At 25.6% G+C, this 21,864-nt stretch overlaps 1 protein-coding gene across 7 annotated transcripts in view; it reads left to right on the top strand.

Annotated features, from left to right (window-relative positions):
• The window catches only part of LOC113551120 (aquaporin AQPAe.a), a 32,463-nt gene extending 14,239 nt beyond the window's left edge, over positions 1 to 18,224 (top strand). For 2 of the 7 annotated variants that reach the window (XR_003405105.1, XR_003405107.1), the window contains exons 2-8: positions 1,518 to 1,714; positions 3,265 to 3,408; positions 5,119 to 5,328; positions 17,256 to 17,336; positions 17,408 to 17,488; positions 17,684 to 17,786; positions 17,851 to 18,224. Coding sequence is in view for 3 of the 7 variants with exons in the window: in XM_026953158.1 (XP_026808959.1) it covers positions 1,518 to 1,714; positions 3,265 to 3,408; positions 5,119 to 5,328; positions 17,256 to 17,336; positions 17,408 to 17,509 (734 nt within the window). In the remaining 4 variants the exon portion in view is untranslated. The other 5 variants (XR_003405108.1, XR_003405109.1, XM_026953159.1 and 2 more) reach the window with 5 other exon arrangements.
• The last annotated feature ends 3,640 nt before the right edge of the window (positions 18,225 to 21,864 follow it).

Below are 21,864 nucleotides of genomic sequence, written 5' to 3'. Positions count from 1 at the left end.
AATATATACCGATTTATATAAATATTACAATGTATTTTTTTATATTATTTATTTTATTATTATAATATAATTTTCAATTGTAAATAATAATTAAATTTTAGTACATATTTAAGGATTAATAAAGTTGTTAAGATTGTGTTTGTTTAGTAAGCTGAGGATTTGTCTTTGAAATTCGGGGGTAATTGGGTTTGGGCTTATATAAATGAATAGGAACTTTGGCTATATGTGGATAATATGGTGGTGATTATAATTGTGTTTCAGTTGAAATAAATTGTATTAGTTTGTTCGTTGTTAAATAAAAATGAGTGAGTTAGACTATTGATTTGAGATTGCGAAACTATACGTTTGGTTTTAATTTATGTAAGATACTTCATTGCCCTGAAATTCTTCAGCTCGATTGATAATGTCCTTTTATTATAATATTGAAATTATCATTTAGAATTCATAATTTAATTGGAGGTAATCAATGTATTATGAAGGATTAAACTCCTTAGTATTGTTTGTTATCTATCTTTTATTGAAATGGAGTGGTTATGTTTAAAAGGAATTTAAAGCAATAAAAATACATCTTTTATACAAATTAGATTATACCTTAATTGGAACTATAAATAATATAACATTTGAATATCCATCGTTAGTCTCTATAGTGGTGTGGTACTGTGGTTAATAGAGTTTTTTCATTGAAAATTATTGAAAAGTTAAACTTAATTGACAGATTCAATCATAAGTTGCCGTGGTAATACTAATCATTATAACAATTAAATAATTTAGTTAAATATATAGAACTTCGATAAATGATTGTATGTTAAATATGTTTTTATGTATAACAATAATACTAAAAAGCTAAAATACTAGAACTTGTTGTTTATTTTTAAGCTAAACATATTTTATTCAATGTTCGTGTAGATAATATTACAAATAAAATAATAATCATTAATTATAATTTATATAATTTTTCTTTTAAATTATATTATGTCTATCATATGTACATTATCTGAAGTATTTACAATTGCTTATAAGTTATAACAATATAACATACATACATAAGTTTTGTAACTAGCTTAACCAAAAACTCAATAGGTTAGGTTAGGTTAAATAGTTAATTATTGATTCAGTATATTATGATTTGTGTACTTAAGTGAAAACTAATAGAATTAGGTAGGTACCTATTTGTTTTATTTGTGTGTATCATGTTGGTAAAACTGACTAATTACATTTTCTGTTTTAATTATTGAATTTATATTCAATTTGTTTTTTTCACTGCGAGAAGTAACTTGTTATTATGTAAGGAACTTTTTTTTTTAAGCACATTTTTCTTCGAGGAGCTAGTTTTTAGCGATTCACTTACAATTTTAAACTGATAAATTGTCATAGTTTTCTTTTGATTAATATACGTTATAATACTATATAATATTTACTATATATATTAATCGTAACGTTACAAGATAAAAATAATATTAATTATAATAGATACCTATTTATTTTCTAAAAACTGTATGTTTATTTTTCTATTTTAGTTGTACATGGTATGATAGCAATGGACGACGTATCTGACAATAACAAAATATGGAGAATGTTGTTTGCCGAATTTTTGGGCACGGCTATTCTATTGTTTCTTGGCTGTGGCAGCATTATGTGGCTTGACGGATTAGGTTCATCGGCTATCATACAAATCTCTCTGACTTTTGGTTTCACAATAGCAACACTAGTACAGGTAAATATGATAAAGTGTAGTATGATAATTAAAATTAAAATCGATCATGAAAATAATATACATACAATATACATAGTAGTTCAATTATTACAGTTCAATGTTACATAAAAATTATATTGTGTAAACAGTGAACGCATCTAAACAGAGATATTTACACACGTGCAAATACAAGTGTAGAACTTTGGGGGTACAAAAAAATAGTTCTTAATAAATTGCACATAACCGAAGTATACAATCGAATACAATGCTATACGTTTTTATTGATGATAACCTTATTGTCTTTTCTTTGGCTTATATTGATATTATTTAAGATTATGAATAAATGTAAAATAAATTATTTAAATCGTTAGATTCTCATAGTTTCTATACGTCCGATAATCATTAAATAGTTAAAAAAAAAAAACTGTAATATTGTCGATTGATTTATATAACTGAATTTGTATTTATTAAGTATGCCTACAGTTAATTCGTATATGATATTCGTTATTTTTCGTTATTTTTCATTTGCTTATAAATGTTTGTTATTTATATCTACTTCACGATGAAATAAAAACAAGAATCGTATTACTTAGTAGGATAAAGTAATGCTATCAATCGCTATCGCCGATTCATATGTACGTATACAAGCCGTTCCCTAGTACAAAAGGCAACGGGAAATAATTGCACACTTATTCATATATCCCTAATAAATGATTAGGTAATAATACAATGGTCAAATTTCTAGAAAAATGAACTGTTTTAAAATTAACCTATTAGTTTTATATTATACAAAATATAATACATTTATTCAGAAATTATATTTTTACGTTTAAATGAAATAAAATGTATTTATTTATTTTGTGTATACTGAATTCTTTATAAATTAACTATAGTATAAACATAATAAATTACATATATTAGTTGTATTTATAATATAAAATGAATAAGTTATAAGCGTTCAATTCAATATTATAAGGTGCATTTATTATTATTTATTACCTTAAAATTGTGTATATTAACCATATTTATGATGGTTACGGATATTAAGAATAAATACAATTAGATCTAGATACTTCTTATAAAATGTAAAAATATTTGAAGGACACGACAACAACAAAACAAATCAAATAAAAAAATTAAATATTTTCTTTTTCTTTTTAATATGATATATTATACGCTATCATGTGCATGATATACTATTATTATATTATTTTATAAAGAAAATTTATAGGGAAATGTTCAAGAATATAATATAATACCAGTGTAATAATATTTTATTGTGTTCGATCATAAAATGTTTATCATTTAAAATCATGCTCCACCATTGCAATTGTTCCTACTATTGTAATACACGTGAAAGTATGAACATTTTTAGTTTTCAAAAACACTATTTCTATAGTGTGTATAAAAATATGTGTATTTGATTTTATTCGTACAAAGTTTGTTAAAAATTGTATTATATTTTATTTAAATTTATTACAATTATGTGTTTACTACCTACCTATTATATAGTTAGTATTATTTTTGTTTAATTCATGAGAAGTTGTTTTTTACTGAAAATTCTATTTTAGATATTCGGTCAGACCAGTGGATGTCACATCAACCCAGCAGTCACGGTTAGCTTTTTGGTGAGCGGCCAATGCTCATTTTTGAAATCAGCTCTGTACATAGTTGCACAGTGTCTGGGGGCTATAGCTGGTATATACCTTCTAGAAGTGAGTGAACTTTTCTGTTTTTATAATATTCATTAAATAAAATATGTATATAAATCATAGTTTATAGCTACATCATATTAATATTTGTATGTATACCTACATAATATACATGATACATTAGACATATTATATTATTATATATTAAAATATTATGTTTATTAAATTGAAATTTGGCGAAAAAAATATTCCGTTTAATTATGAACGATTGAATGAGGTAGTTGTAAAAAAAGTATAAATTATTTAAAAGGTGGTCAGAGTGTGCAATTGCCACCATTCAGGTGAAATTAGGAAGTTTTACATTTCAATGAGTTTTTTTTATCGTTTTAATATACGTAATATAATGTAATATATTTAAGTATATATACACAGGGTGTTTCAAAAGTCTTCATCCGATTACAAATTTATATAGCAATCGTCAGCCGCAGGTAAATTACCCATATACTGATCGAAAGATAACTTAAAATAAACTTGTTTATTTAACTTTTCATTAGCACATTATTAGTATATGGGTCGTTTACTAGTGACTAACGTTTGCCGAGCTATATAAATTTGTAATCGGATAGAGACTTTTGATACATTCTGTATATATTTTCGATTTGTACGGGTAATTTAAAAATTAAGTATAATATAAACTTTCTTTTATTTAAAATGTCTAGTAAAAAAATATACAAAAAAATTTTGTACTGGTTTAAGCAAAATAAAATACGTCAACTACAGGGTATCAAAATTCTAAATGCGGCCCCGAGTATAATATGATATAATTTTTTAAACTCCGTACAGTGTTTCATTGTTTTTTTTTCCAAGCAATTGTCTATTTTCCATCACAGACATTTGTATACTTAAATTGTAACCTTCGATGTATACATTTTTAGTTTTATAAAAACTATTGCATTTTAACCTTAAAAAAATTACATTAAATAATACAGTGAACACATTTAGATCCATATAATGTGTTTATTCATAAATATAGACATATTTCTAGTTGTCTTGTCTATTTACTAAACTATGTCATCGTAAAATTAAAATTAGGTTTATAATATAACTATTCCCACAATATAATTACGTTATAAGTAATTACATATTATACATATTATATTATACCTACTCACATATACACGATGTATAATTATATCAATGATTATTTTTTCTGTCTGTAAAAATAAAATGTCTTTATAACTTTTAGAAAAATAATGTACCATATTTCAATACAAACCGGTATCTGTAATGTCTTTGCATTATTGACAATTTATTGATATGATTATATTATAATTATTATGTTGTTAATTTAATGAATGTACTTACATTATATTTATATAACCACAAAAAATAACCACTGAAGATTAAACACATTACAATTCTTAATTAGCAATTGCTGCATTAAATTTTAATGTGGTTTTTCATAAGCGATGTTATTGACTTTTGTTCATGCATGCAATATTATATAAATTACAATTTGCTCATGATTTGAAAGGATTTAATTTTAGATTTGAATATATATTAATATAATGTAGGTAATATAGTTTTCAAACAGAAGAATTAAAACAAATACTTGTACAATCTAATTCATCATTCAGAATGATATGAACGCTACTAAAATATGTCGTATTCACTCTTATTTTAAAAATATAATACTTTGTTTTGAGATTAAGGATTGGTTGATACAATATATTTCATTTTCATTTTCATTTGTTTTTTTTTTTTTTTTATTAGTTCGTTACTCCAGACGCAGTAACTAAAGGTTTAGGTAAAACAGCCGTAAACGCTTTGCTTCAACCGGGACAAGGATTTGTTGTAGAAGCATTCATTACCCTTATTCTAGTCTTGGTTATTCACTCGGTCTGTGATGAAGCCAACCGAAGCAACATAGTTACGCCATCCATTTCTATCGGTCTGACCATTGCTGCCGCCCATTTAGCAGCGGTAAGTAATAATATACTATTAATAATAATACTTTTAATTATCTAAATTAAGACCTTAAATACGTATCTCAGTGTATTTCATATAATCGTTTTAGTGTGCCAAGTAGTTTTGACAAATTTTATTCTTGGTTTTAATTTAATTTTATTATTTTATTTAATCCTTGGTTATTGTATTTAACATAACAGCTAACAAATACGTATAATATGTATGTTAACTGCAAAGAGATATTAAATAAAGTTGAGACTGTTGAGTAGATTTACTCAAACGATGGAGTGAATTGTGGAGACAGAGTTCTAATTAAACGATTAGACTAGTGATTCCGGAAGTTAAGAATTTTCTCTTTTTTTGGCTGAATGGTTTTTAATTTTATTTACATAGTTAATACCTATTTTATTTACATTTGTTTGCTATTTACATTTATAGTTTTCTTAAATTATATAAATACGATTATCTATGTCAAGTAAATACTAAAAAACTAAAATTAATTATTAGTTTTGAAATGTCAGTAGAGTGAAAACAAGGAAAGACTGCATTCTGGTATTTGTTTCAAATCCATTTTTTTAAATTAAAAACTTATTTCCAAGTAAAATATCCTTCAAATTTATGTACCTACGTGATACCTGCAGGACAAGTAGAGGTAGTTATATTTCACAAGTGGAGTTTTAATACCTAGGGTTATATGGAGACAGATTAAATGAAAAAAAAAGAATATTACTAATGTGAGTCACTATGAATACACTATGCCTATAGCAGAATAACTTTAACAAAGAATATAACAAAAGACATTCGCTCTTTTAACCTCTAATTCACAAGGATATTCATATTGTAAGATAGGAATATATTGTGTCGCTAGTTGACTTTGCTTTTGTTTTCGATCTTTTTTAATCAAACGCCTTCACAAAACAATTACTTAACCGCAGGGATCTTCTGATTCACTTTTTTTTTAATTGTTAAACTTGTATTTATTTTCCGTATAAAGTTAGGTTAGTTAAATAAATACACTTACATACATTTTTCAATTTTTTTTCTAAATATGATTGCACACTTTCCATTATTTATCGAAAAACTCATTTTAATGTAAAACAAATGCACATTTATTACATAGATAAATAATGGCTATTGTAAATACATGACTAAAAACATATTCAGCTAGCTATCCTCAGTTGGTAAAAATACCGCATATTTACATCTACTTATTTTCATCTTAGTAATTTCCAAAAATGTTCATAAATGGTTACGATTATCATGTCTTGTAATTTCAAGTTTTTATTACGATTCCTTCGAGTACAAACTTATTGCAATAAATAAATTATAAAAAAATATCTGTTTCCAATAAATGTTATTAATTAATATAACTTAATTATAACTTAATTGATACATGTATTATGGATCACTGCAATATAATTACTGTTAATGCAGTATCGTCGGCATAAATTATTATGTGCGTGTGCTCATAATATTAAAGATGTCGTATCACATGATGGGTTTTTATTAAATACGTTATATTGGATTAAATCGAAACGGATCAGTGAAACCGTAAATGGCGCGTGTCAAAGCGATGGTCGTTTAAAAATAGATTTGCAATATCATACTGAATTAGTATAAAATTAACGTTATAAACGATATTAATCCCGCACTTTCAAATTCATATACCCTCGGGATACACACGAGAGACGAGTTTTACGACAGGTATAAAACAATAAACGTACACGCGCCGATTTACCGGGTTGTGTGTATTCCGTACCGATTACCGATACACACACGATAGGCCATCGTGACTTTTACAACGGTCATAATAAAGTCGCGGCTTAAGATCGCTTATACACACGATATAATAATTGAGCGGTCTTAAGTTTATGGACGCAGAGTTTTCAACATTTAGTGGGTGCGCCTATATATGACCGAATAAACAGTTCACAGGCGGTTTTTCACAAGACAGGACTATAAGCTTCTATGGCGTAGGATTGATTTGTACATATTCTATGCACGCGGTATTATAACTGTATATATAGGTACGCTGTTAGGTTTTCTCACGATTCATTGAATGCTGAGTGCTGACGTCGGATGCCCCCCAGAAAAACGGTCACGGCATGATCTGTACTGACGCGTTACGCACGGTGACATCATAGAATAATAGCATAATGATAATATTATAATACACATTATCGTTAAACTGTGTTGTTTTGTTTATTTACTCTCTCGTAGTCTCGTCCGATTTGTTCTGCGGAGTGAAAAAATAAAGTGAAACAATAGGACAACGAGGTCGATAATAATATATTATGAATAGCGGCGGCTTCGTAGCGCATGCGGTGCCGCCGTGCAGAGAGAGGCTCCGAGGAAATGACGATTTTATGTAACGTACAAATCATCATGTGTGTGTGTGTGTGTGTGTGTGTGAGTGTGCCACTGTGAAGGACATGTCGGAACGCACAATAATAATATTATAATAATCGTATAGGATGAGCCAGACGACCTTTTTCAATTTTTTATTTCACTGTTCCAGTGCGTACCTACGATTTCACAGTCGAAATCGTAAAAGCTTTACCGTGATCCTCGTCTAATATAAACTGTGAATGTTTTCATCAATTATGTCATCACACAACAAAGCGCGGCAGTTTAATTCTAAAACATTCTAATTTTTATAGATGTACCTATATAATATTATAATCTTACACGCTATTATACTGTCGAAAGCTCGACAATAATAACGACGCGCCACAACTATTTAACAATACTACGTATCTTCGGTGAATGTGTAAACACGCGAGTAACACCGTTCTCGCACTACAACTGTACCTAATAATAATAATAATAAAAAAAATAGTAATGGGAAATATACGTGGCTGTTACCGTTTTGGCGCAACGTTTTCCTAGTGTGGTTGGTCGTAACACCTATGTGTACGCGTATATAATAATAATATAGATGCGCGTGGTGTGGTGCCAATTAGACATACGCACAAGGAACGTACCGTGCCTACTGTGACAAATCGTTGCCTATACATATTTATATAATGCGAGTATAGGTACAGACATGCAGTATTGTAATTGTGGCAGGTGACGATGAAAGGGTGACAGATTGAGTGAAAATTAACATTGTTAGAGTAATAAGACCAATATTATTAGTACAATCGCGGTGTGTATTATGTTCTGCAAATGCGGTTTGACACGGTTTTTTCTAACTCAAACATTCCTGATGAAAATGTGTTTGATGAAGAGAATTCGTTTGGCTATAATAATAATGTTTGCTATTATATTATTATTATAATGATGTTGACAGTCGGCAAACAGTAATTATAGTCAAATCTATTTAAACGTATTATGATAAACCCGGCCATGTATAAACGAATGGAAATAAATATTTATTATTTTTTGAAAAACCCTAAGGACAAAGGGTCAATGATAAAGATAGTTTTGGACAAAACCCGTTTAAAATGACTAAAAGTAAGTAATTTCCCTATAAAAAATGTCTATTTAAAACGAAAAACGGTTCATTACTGTTTTTTTCTTTTTTCTTTTTATAGTTTGAACGTTAGAAGGAAATTTGTTGATTTAGTTGAGTATATTTTGGACACAAACAATTTAACGTAAAGTCGGTAAAAATTGATAGTTTCAAAAAAGTAGCCATAAAGATACCCTCGGAAACCCATAATATCTCTTTCATAAATTTAAAACTACAATAATTGCAAACAACATATTTTGGGAAACCATATAGGTACATATTAATATTGTATGAATTAATTAAAAACAATTATAATTTTAGAACTTTTTTAACTTTATAATGTGGTTTTGTATTTCATTAAACTCTCTTGATATCATGGATGATAATATTTTAGGGTTCTGTCACTAGATAGCCTCCCTCCTCATACTACCTTTATAATCGTGTAAATATTCTTCACATCATCTTATTCATATCTCATTTACTTGTGACACAGGTTGTAATTTTTCTATTTGATTATAAAAAAAAAGTGATAATATAATAAGAAAAAAAATCCATCGAAGTTGCTTTGCTTCACAGTAGACTTCGAGTGTATCTTTTCATTGAGTTCAATTATCATTCAATGAAGAGGTACACTTAACGCCTACTATAATATTATAACAGAGACACACAGTGAATGTATTCCCGGGGGTTTTTTTTTTTTAAGTCAGGCACTAGTATCTGAATAATATGGGCCATGGGGTACTAATCATTATACATATTTTGAATATAATGATAAATGTTCTCATTCGATATATGATTCTGAGCTAAGTTTAGTTTAATATATTATGTAATATAGATATACAGTGTTTATTAAAACATTTTTTAAATGTATATTTTTCCAAATTGCGGAAGAGTAATTTTTATACATCATATAAAAATATAACGTACCTGGGTACATTTTCTTAACCTTATTAGTAAAACTTTTCACGAGAAAAAAATACGTCCTTGAAATATTATAATAGTATACCTACCTATTATACTTATTATAGTGAATTAAATTTATTATTTTTCTCTGAATTTAAAATACTCATAGTAATATTATGATTAATTTAGGTGTATTTACTTGCTAAGAAGGAAATCAATGTTCCTATTTTATTTATTTAACTTCTATTAATTTTGATACCAAGTTAAGTGATTACATTTTTAAGATAATTGTGTGTACGAAACACTTAAATGTCAATCGATTTTAAAGTGGCTCATAAAGTTTAAATCGTGATTTGTGTAGCCTAAACAACAAATAATCAATTACTTTTTATTATAGGTACTAATAAAAGCAAATAAAATTTATGGTTTTACAATGACTTTATCATATTATTTATTTTTATTATTATGAAATTGGACAATTGTCCAAAACCTGGCTACTATACATATCTGCAGGCTTTTTAGATTCTGAGCGGAGCGATTAATGTATTGAGTTTACAATCGTGTGTTTTTTTATTGTTATTAATATTAAGTTTGTCATTACTATTTGAATTGTTAACATTTTTCAATTTTCTACTTTTATTGTGGCTTCTGAAAAAAATTTTTATCTAGTTGATACTTTGAGAGGATAATTTTGTAAGAGGATTTTTTTTTATTATTATTCGAAAATAAATAGGTATAATATACATTATAAATATTCACCAAATATTTATATTAGCATTTAATTTATATGAAATAATTTATTTTAAATGTTGTGTGTGAGTATAAAAGCTTTAAAATTTAATATTTAATTCAAGATTCATCATACGTTGTTCATAACGCTATAAAAAAAATTTATATTTCATTTTTTATAAACGTTTATAATACAACTGTTTGATTTTTACTAAATTTGTCAAAATTGCGAAAAAAAAATGTAAATTATTAAATACTTAGTCAAATGTTAAAAATGCATATAATTTTTAATTTTAACATCTATACATCTTAAAATTTGAGTATAACATTCCTCTTATAGATTTTTTATTAGACTAAAAAAATTGCATATAGTCACATCCATTTTTTGTAATTGAGTGAAGTTCATATTTTGAAAAAAAACAAATGATTTTTTTTTTATTTTGGTGTTAACCAAACAAATATTCACTATAGAAACTTGAAACAGCCAACTATTACTTAATTAAATCATCATTTCTATACACAATGCCATTTTGAATATACATATTCAGTCTAATCTTAAGCTCTTGATTTCTTTTTTTTAATACATTTTTTATAGTTAAGTGTTGTTCATGATTTGTCAAAAAGCTTAGAAATATAATTATTAAAGAGTTCCTGCTGGTTCCCTCCTATTACATTTTCCTATTATAAGGCTATGGTTGTATTATGAATATTTTTTAATTTAGTTATACTTAATTTATCATTAATCATTTATCTGAATTTTAGATTGTATTATATATTTATATGGTGAAAAAAAACAGCTGGGTGTAATATACATCATTAAAATTGCACTGAATAGCTGCTATAGTAAGCATTCGGAAAAAATACCGGTACCTACTCCTGAAATCTATTGAAAAGGAATATTATACTCAACGTTTATTCGTTAAAATAAAATGAGCCCAAACTTGTATTATTTAAGGTCATAATTTTATTTATATAAGGTAAAATACACAATACCTTGTGCATAATATTCATTGACACGATTAATGAATAAAAAATATTTTATACCCAACGGCGAATAGTAAGAATTTCTCTGAGAATTTAGATAATGCGAATAGGTGTATTTATTAATATGTAGTACGGATAGGATTGCAAGCAAGTACCTTTATGTATACTTTTAAAAACGAAAAAAATGTATAGACTGTACAAATAATACATCTTTAAGTTTAGGTCGCTTAGGTCTATGTTCACTAGAACCCTACCCGTTGCAAACCTAACTGCGATAGTATACTATTATAGCGTGTAAAACGTTATTGTATCAATAATTTTTGACGCACAACAACAACAATAATAATACGGTAACCGGTGTACAGGGAAAACCGAATACCAAAATAATTATCGTGTCGTGCGATCGAGCCCAAACCCCGTCATTGCCTCGTGCCGCCACTGACGCCCCGGGATTACTCACATAGCGTGCCGTGCATGTCGTGCCAAGATGACTGCGTGTGCTATTCGTCTTGAAGGGATCTCCGAACACATCGACAATGCGCGATTACACACCAGACGTGAGATTACATCCAATAATAATATTATCTCTATTTTGATGAATATTATGTTCGCACATCGTTGTTAAGTCTCGTGTCTCGTGCCGTTGTCTCGTCGAAGACTGAGATGAGATTATCACGGTGGTCTGTGGGGCTTCTTGTTGTAACCCTACTGATTATGCAATTTCGCGACGACCAAGTTTGTACAACTGCTGTCTGATTTCAATTATTTAAATTATCTAAATATGGTTAAATAATATTATGCCATCCTACCCTATCATAGACTCGTACGCGGAACACCCGTAGAGTCCGGGGCTTTTGTAACTTTTCTAGGGCATTGGCTGTCATGCATCTAATGTATGTTGTATAAATTGTATCTATAATTTGTAGGGAATCGAGGTGATTTGACATAAGAGAAGTGTCAAGTAATAAAACATTTTATAACCATTTATAAACATTTTATTTTGTAGAGAAAAGTAAAAAATTGCTTATATTATGGTTTTGAATTTACAAGTAAAATATATTTTTTTTATGTCGGTACTTGATATATTTAAAAAAAATATATAAGGAGTGCTATCCAAGTATGAAGGCATTAATTATCTTAGATTATAATTTATATATATATATATATCTTCGGCTCAAACAGTAATTAGACGCATATGCACTCACCATTTTACATCTAACGATTTGTTTTAAACAATATGTTTAATACATTAAGATATTTTGTCGAGACATGTGTATTATTTATGATTATGAATATATTTATTCCTGGCATAGGTAATACGTGTAAGGATTCCGAAATCACAATATTGCAATTTTAAATACTCATATTGATTTAAAGTACCTATTTGTGTATTGCGCATTTTACAATTTTTCAGTTATCTTTAACAATTAACATGTTATCAATAGCATTAGTATTTAGATAAATATTATCTACATAAGGTTGATATTTTATTCAAAATATAGTTTTAAATTTTTAAAGTGCAACAACTCTGGACCTCGTTGTATAAATATAACCGTTCTGTAGTGCACACGCGCTTGGCTCTATAGTGTTATAATATTGCTGTCACGATAAAGTCGACGGATAGTGTGAGCAGTGACGTTCGTGCAGGAAAATGGTGCAGCGGTGTCATCGAAAATTGTATCATCATAATACAGTATTATTGCGTATTAGTTTTGTGAGCAGTAATGGTTAGCACGTGTGTGGACGGATCCTCCACCTAAAATCAAATTACGCATTTACTGCGTGTTAAAACAAGCAAAATCTTATGTTGTGATCTACAAGGTCTGAGTATAGAAATATATAATTGAGTTAGATATAGCCAGTATAGCTATAGTGTATATAGTAGAAACACCAGTAGCAAATTTATTGTAGTGAATATGAAAACAAATGATTCAGGAAAATACAATTTTTTTGTACAAATTATGCACCTTTTACACACGTTAGATTAGGTATTAAATTATCTATCTATATATAATTTTATCTACCCATGTTATAAAATATCATTACGTATAATAATATCAATATACAAATAGTAAATATCAAATATATTTAAAATAACACTTAATAAACATAGTATATTATTTAATATTAAATGAAACATAGTTAAATTAAATTAAATAAATTCGGACGAGATTCCCTGTGATTGTCCTGTCACTTTTTATTCTAAAATTATTTTCTAAATTAAGCACTGATCTTTATTCATATGCAGTATTTACCAAAAAAATATTTATTTTATTTTGCTCGTTGTACAATTCCATTTGCAGCGATCGGACTTGCAATAACCGAATTTTTTTAAAGCTTCTTAAAAAGATTTTTTGCTCTCAGAGCAAATATAATATTTTATATTTACCTGAAATAGTGATTCAAATGTAATAAACAATTATATATTTTACCAGAATTATTAGACGATTATCTACCATGTTAACTACTAATAAATTTAAATTCGTATCTTGTTTGTTAAATTAGGTATAGGTACATTTTTATTAGTATATCTTGAGTAATCGTATCGGATATTGATACAGTTCGCCATTTTCTTTCAAAATAACATGTATACTATCATATCGATCATGTATATCCCTGTGGCCATATTTTATCCAGCATCTTCTGCAATGACCGTTAATATTTTCGAGATTTTATACACATCTCACTGCAATAGTGATAATCGTGGTCCGGTACAGCAGGTATAACCCTATGTCATTATCATATACTCCGGTCGGACGTTAATGCTTATATACAATAAATATAATGTTATAAAATCCCGTACGTACCGTCCTCTACACGGTGGCTGGTAGTTGATCGATCGATGACGCTGACGGGTGTTCAGAGGGCGAGATGGGATGGTGGTGATGGTCGTCATGATGCGAATGAGTGCGGGGGGTAAAGGGATTGTTCTATGTCGAGTGCTCGTCGTCGTTGGATATAACGTTAAATCGTGTATGCAAGACACTGATTGGATTTTTACTTTTCCAATGTTTTAGTTATATGGTTATGTATAATATACAGTTAATGGTTTCGCATATTATCATTATTATTGTTGTTTTCGTTGAATTTGTTGTTGTAGAATATACAAGAAAATTAATGACACGATTACATGACTTAAATTTATATATCGTATATATCGTGTTTTAGCCAAAAAATAATTGAAAATAAATTATTTTATAATTCAATTCATAAATTTCATCATTTCCAACACTATTATATATCATCTATATCCCAAGCATTTTTTAAAAAATACTTAAATTAAAGAAGAAAGACATTTTGAAATATATTAAATAAAATTATATGATACGTAATAATGCATTTTTATGACTAGTGTCCATGGGAAATAATCTTAAAATATATTAAAATAAAAATAATTTCTATGATCCATTTTTGAATAAGCCAGTCATTGATGTATAATTACTCTATGTGCCCATATATAAGTTTATATAAATTATATATATATTAGATATTATAGAATAACGTATTATAAATCATGTTTGATTGAAATTTTGTATTAAATTTAACACTTAAAAATGTGATTATTGATTATATTAGTAGGTACCTAGTTTCCACGCCCACTGATGTTTTTAGTTATACGACTATGATACGAAAAAATATAAAATAATTTAAAAAATAAAAGAATATACGAGTACTTAGCGAAACATATACGAATTCAATCTTTCACGAGTTAAAAAAAAAATTAAAATTAAAATTAATTTTCACCAAATCCTGGATAAAAATAATGAACTCAGGGATCAATTAATTTAAAATAAAATTACAAAATAGATGCACAAAATTAAAAAAAAATAAGTTTAAGACCTCATAACTTTTTCGATCTCAAATTAAATTTTTTAGACATTGAATGCAATGGAATAATATAAGTTTAGAAGGATCATTTAAAAATAAGTAATAAATTAATATAACAATATGTGCTCCAAAATAAAAATAAAATGTTTATATAGTTTTTAACTTTCTTTTCAATAATATTATTGAAATATCTTAATTTTGAATTTAAATTTACTGTTGTTCAGATTAATACAAACTAATAAATCAATTGAAAATCTATCAAAATTTAGCTATACGTAATTTAGTTGTAATTTGTGTATAAGTATCTGTTAGTTATAAGGAAACTGATATATTATGTTTAAAAATCTAAACTAACACTAAACAACATTAAAAATCTAGACTATATATTATAATAATATGTATATCCTTAAAAACTATAAATGTTAATACTTAGTACTTGAAACAGTTTTAATCGGTTGTTGTGATGTTAAGCTTTTTAATTGTTATCAATTAATTTTCAATAAGAATATTTAAATTTATTTAAATATAAAATCAATACCTGATACTTGGATATCAAAATGTAAAAAGCAAATCTATAGTCATAATATTAAAATTAAAAATGAATATTGTTCTGCGCTTGGTATTTAGTCCAAGCTAAAATTTATATCCAATTGTATCAAATTATTTTACAAAATATTATAAATCTTGTATTATATATAATTTATAAAAAGTATTTTAAAATACTATAAGAAATAATTATTCGTTTTTCATTGCTGATAATTAATTTAATAATAACATCATTTTACTCTCGAAGTCGCTGGTTTGAACCCAGTCACGAGAAATCTTTTTATAAAAAAATCGACGTCCTCCGTTAATATAGCAGAAACCTATCTGGCGCCTCTGAAAATGTCGTCACTATAACTAAACCAGGCCTATTCTCGGTCAACAGCGCCATAATAACTTTACTAATATTTAACCTATTATTTTTATATTCGTCGGTTTTATATGAAATATATATATATATATCTATACTATATGCTTATAAAAAAAATTTTCTGGTCACATTTTGGCAATAGTGAGAAAGTGAAAATAAACTCTTTGCCAAAATCATATCCCGTCATCATCAGTAATCCTTTAAAAGTAGCTTGACCATATCGAATGCATTACGATTTGGCGAGAGGAACTTGACGTACATTTACTATTTTAATAGACACATAACAGAGTAGTATCTTTTAAATAATTTTCGGTTATAAATTTAAATTTGTAATACCTTGAACGTCTAAATAAAAACTTAATGATTTCAATTTGCAAGAAATGCTATTATATTCTTATTAAAATTAAATGGTCATAGTTATTAACACCACTGTTGTTGATAAATAATTTAGCAATATTATAGTTATATATTATAAAACAGAAACGTCCCTGTATCATTAAATATACCTAATACTGGATAAGTAAATACTATATATATATGAAATACAATATACTAAATATATACAAATGTTTAATCAGAGAAAAATATTTAGCATGATAGTGTACGAGTTTAATTTGTCAAAACTTGTCATCGTTGAGTAATTTAACACGCACGTTTGCATCCATTTCATTGTATAGTGTAGGTATTGCTTTAAATATAATTTCAGCTAATTCGATGATGGAATAAATATTTTGAAATGTATTATTCTACTTTATAACATTAAAGAGGACATAATAAATTATTATTTGGATGTTTGTATTGATAGTGATAAAATAAACACGTAAATATACACTATATTTATATGAAAACATTTTGAAATTTTAAGATTTATAAAAAAATCTTTCATTTTTAACGATAGAATAAGGAAGTAACTTAAATGGATAGGCATTGTAATATTCTTAAATGTTTTCTTTTGAGAAACGGACAAAACAGTAGACAATACATAATGATAATGGCACACTGTAACAAAATTATTTTTAAGTTTATAATGAATTACTTTTAAAATTTATAACTACAATTTATCTATTTGGTCACTAGTATTACATTATTATTAATTTTAAATGTTTACTTAATGTATGTTTCTTATTTCAGATTAAATATACAGGAGCTAGCATGAACCCAGCAAGATCATTAGGCCCAGCCGTTGCTCTTGGCTTTTGGACAAACCATTGGGTAAATAGTTAAATAACTAATAACTGAAATCGTTAAATTACTATAATAATATGTTATATATTATATTTTAGGTATATTGGATCGGACCTATTGTTGGTGGTATACTTGGAGGAACCATCCACACTTTTGTGTTGAAACGTCATACTGAAGAGGCAAGCTCTTATGATCTTTGAACAACTTTATAATTTAACTGTTATTTTTATAAATTAATATGCTATTTGTATGTGTTATAATATAATTTAACTTAGGTTTAAGGTTATAACCAGGGTTTAATGCAAATATAAAGGACTAAATAATTTATTTAAAAAATCTATTTATCAATTTATCATTATTATATTCAATTGTAGACATCAAACCATACAATTAAATTGAGTGCATTCTAGTTATTAAATCAACGATGAAATGAAACTATATTACCTATTTTATTGCCTATTTGTAATAATGTGAACTGTGAGTTATAATTATTCATTAAAATAAAGTATTGTTTTTAATATATAATGTGTTATTTTTTCAGAAAATATTCTTACAGTAATGGTGTAAACTCAATATGCATTTATACAATCCTAGTGCTTGATGGTCAATAGTTGATAATCATTAATCTAACATAAAATCTAAATTTAAAAAAAAATCAATTTATATATTTTATGATTATATACAAAATTCAGCTTATTAATTCTTATTAATAATAAACCAATTTAAAATTATTTTAATTTTGTATTCGATTTTCATCTTACTTTTAAACAAAAATTGATAACTCAGTTTAAACAGATCGAAAATTTAACCAAGTAAAATATTCGGAAAAGTAATAATATTCAAAGTAGGTAATCAATTTTATATTCTGTTACTCTATATTAAAACATTCAATAATATTTTTATAAGAATAATTAATAAACTCAGATAATAATTATCTATATTTATTTAACCTAATTATTCTGTTATGATATTTTAAATATTATTGATCGATGAATATTATTTATTATATATATATTATGTTTTATTTCATTATATTTTTTGTCTGGACACAAAATCTCAATATAATTTTTATTTGAAAAGATTGAGAAATATTTTTTTTAATTTTTCTTGGAATTAAGATGGTTTTAGTTCTACATAATTATATATTAATTTTTTTCTTTCTTTGTAAAAAAAAAAAATTATTATATATTTAAATATAGTATTTGTAATTTTGATATAATTCGTATAATATAATTCAATACTTTAATTATTATTAATTTTGTTACTTTTTAATTTATAGTCTAATTAAAAATTAAAACTAAGATTTTAAGTAACTCAATGGTATAATCTAATTTAATAAAAAATGATTTTACAAATTAATATTCCTATTTACTAATTGTAAAAAAATTATTATTTTTGTTAAAAAACATTGAATTAATTATGCGAATCAATTTTACACTAAGGATATTATTATTATTCCAAGTTTCAATTACACTTTATTACAGTTTTATTTCCAATTTAGTTATCAACTGAATGGTGTTACAAAAAGTGTAAATATTTTATTTTATAAGATAATATTTGAAAGCAAATTGAATTTCAAGCAATAGGTATAACATAATTAAAATATTTACTTTATCTTAATATTTCACTAAAAATAACTTAAAATCATTTTTAAAATTGTATAACAGTCATTAGTTTCAACGAAGTCGTTAGATTTGGTAATGTCAAATTCAGTTTATTTTGTTCTTTTTTTTAGCTAAATTAGTTTTGAATTTAAAATAAGTTCTGTTTAGCTTACAAGGTTAAATTGTAGAACAAATAAAGTTATTAATTCTCTGTTATTTCTCAATTACTGCTGTAAGAAACTAAAAAAATTAAATAAATAGATAAGTGCATAATGTTATAAAGTTGTGTAACATGAATTATTTTGTAGTGTTTAAAAATAATTCAAAACGAATGCATAACATGTTAACAGTTTAAGAAATAATTTATTCTTCAAATAAAATAAACAATATCGTATCAAGTACTCATATACCTACTCTACAATAAAGGTAAGTACACAATTATATTTTTCCAAGTTTAATAATTATTTAATGTTCGTTAAAATTGAGGAAATCTCTTTGTATAGTATGTTTCGAGTACCTACTGTATCGCATAATAAATTAAATTACTATGATAGATAGTGAATGGATAAATAAATGTGTACAATTTGAATTTAATGATAAATTGTTGTACACGGAAAATAATTTTTAGCGGATATGGTACTTTATTCTATTTCTATATTTTGATATTTAATTTACTATTAACATTGATTAAACAATCAATAATATAAGTAATTTATTTTTTTATAAGTGATACAGTATTATAATTATATTAAACTAACTAAATATGTCATATATTATATAATAAATATAGTAATATAATATTGTTATATTTTATATTACGTACCTACATTATTTTTTATAAAAGTTGAAGTTATTATATAGATATTAATATGTACTATAGAACTGTGTGAATGGATTTGTGGTTTAAATCATTTTAAATTAGTCTGGGTAATATGTTGAAAATTTCATTGTGTATAGAAAATAATAATATACCTATGCATAATGGCGAATAGTTAATTACAACATAACAACTGTCAATTAAAACCATTAGAGGAAAAATCGTTATTTTTCATTAAAATATCAAATTTCGTCAACATTTGAACTTTAAAAATGTCTATTGAAACAATGGGCATAGTTTAAGTATATATTTTTGATTTTTTTAGAATATTGTACGTATCTAATTAAAGAACTTATGTAGAATCTTGTATTCAATTTTCAAGTTTATTTACTAAACATTTTATCAAAAAAGATAAATTGATTAAATAAATAAATAATGTAGTCAACTAAATATATCTATAAATAGATAAGAAATAGTTAAATTATTTTGAAAATTATATTATGATTAGAAAATTCTAATAAATAATTGTTAGAAATCTAGTTCATTGGGTTAGGTTAGATTACGTTACGTTAGTTTATGTTAGATTAATCAGTTTTCCATTTTTCAAATAATTACATAAAAATAACAAAATCGATTTTGTCGAATACTTGTGTAATAAGAATAGTGGTGTATTTGGCAAGGGTTAAAGATACACTGTACATTATTGGTATTATAATATCTATGTATTTAGTTATCTACCTTATTAAATATTAATAAATTGAAAGTTGAAACTTTGAGTAATTTTGTATATTAATTTTTTTAATATTATTTTTACACAATGAAGTTTTCAAGATTGTTAGACTAATTATTATAAGTTACTATATTTAAACTAGGAATCTATTAACATAGTTCTACAGTGTATTGATATTGATTCATAAATTGATAAGAACAATATATGATAAAATATTATATTTTATATATGCAGTATAAGTTTTGTTTTTATAAAAGTTATATATCTACTATATTCCTGAAAATAAATTATTGATAAAAATAATTATTATTGTTTAAACATGTATTAAAATGCAATAAATAAATTTAACACAATGGTTGATTTAAATTTAAATATTATACTAAAATAAATAGATTATTAATTTAAGTTGGAAAATATCAAAAAAGTAAATTTTTAACTGATTACTTCCCAGCTTTGAAGTTTAGAATGGTGCAAATACTCTATTTTAACTACTAGATCAAATTTTCTACCTGAAACCACTCTAGAAATTGAAGATTGAAGTTTTTATCTACTCAAAAACGCAGGTAGCAGTCACAAAATTATTAAATTAAATTAATAAAACATATTATTGTAAGACCAAATTACTTAACTCAGAATCTAAAATTACTATTATTTTTTTTTTTATATTAATATTATTATATAATAATACTATAAAAATTATATTAATATAGCAGACCTATACAGGAAAATCTAAAAGTAAAAACAAATTAAATGTAATTTCGTATTTTTTTTATTATAGATTATTTATCTATTTAAATATATTATTATAATAGTTTTTTTAAGTATGTATTTTCTAACTACATAATTTTTTTTTCTTTTACTATTTAGTGAATAGTTAACATAAACTCATATGCATAATATAACTATTATACCTATTATCATTATCTTTTTTCATGAATTAAAATATAACTAATATATTTTTCTAATTATTGCGAAAGAATCGACATTTATTTGATAAACATAATAAATAATCAATTAACTGAATACACGTTTTGTACAAATAAAAAAGTTTTGAATTAGCATTTTTCACAGTGAATAATTAGTATATAACCATACAGGAAATTACAAATAACAGTATAAACAATCACTAGGTACTACAGTGCTAAGCCGATACATGTAGTGATTATATCGTTTACTGTGATATGACGCCATAACGGTCAGACTAAAGGTGGGTACTTATTATAATTACTTATATAAACAATGAAAATCAAGATAAACCACTTGATTAATTACTTACACAATTTTTGAATTCATCATCAATTTGTGAGATGTTGCCATAATCTTATAAATAAAAATAATTACCAATAATAACCTACAATTGATATCCAAGTCATAAATAAAAATAAGCTATGACTCATATCCATT

The sequence above is a fragment of the Rhopalosiphum maidis genome, chromosome 2 (assembly GCF_003676215.2).
Source record: "Rhopalosiphum maidis isolate BTI-1 chromosome 2, ASM367621v3, whole genome shotgun sequence".
In the NCBI taxonomy this organism is placed as follows: Eukaryota; Metazoa; Arthropoda; class Insecta; order Hemiptera; family Aphididae; genus Rhopalosiphum; species Rhopalosiphum maidis.
This window is presented reverse-complemented; position numbering and strand designations above follow the sequence as displayed.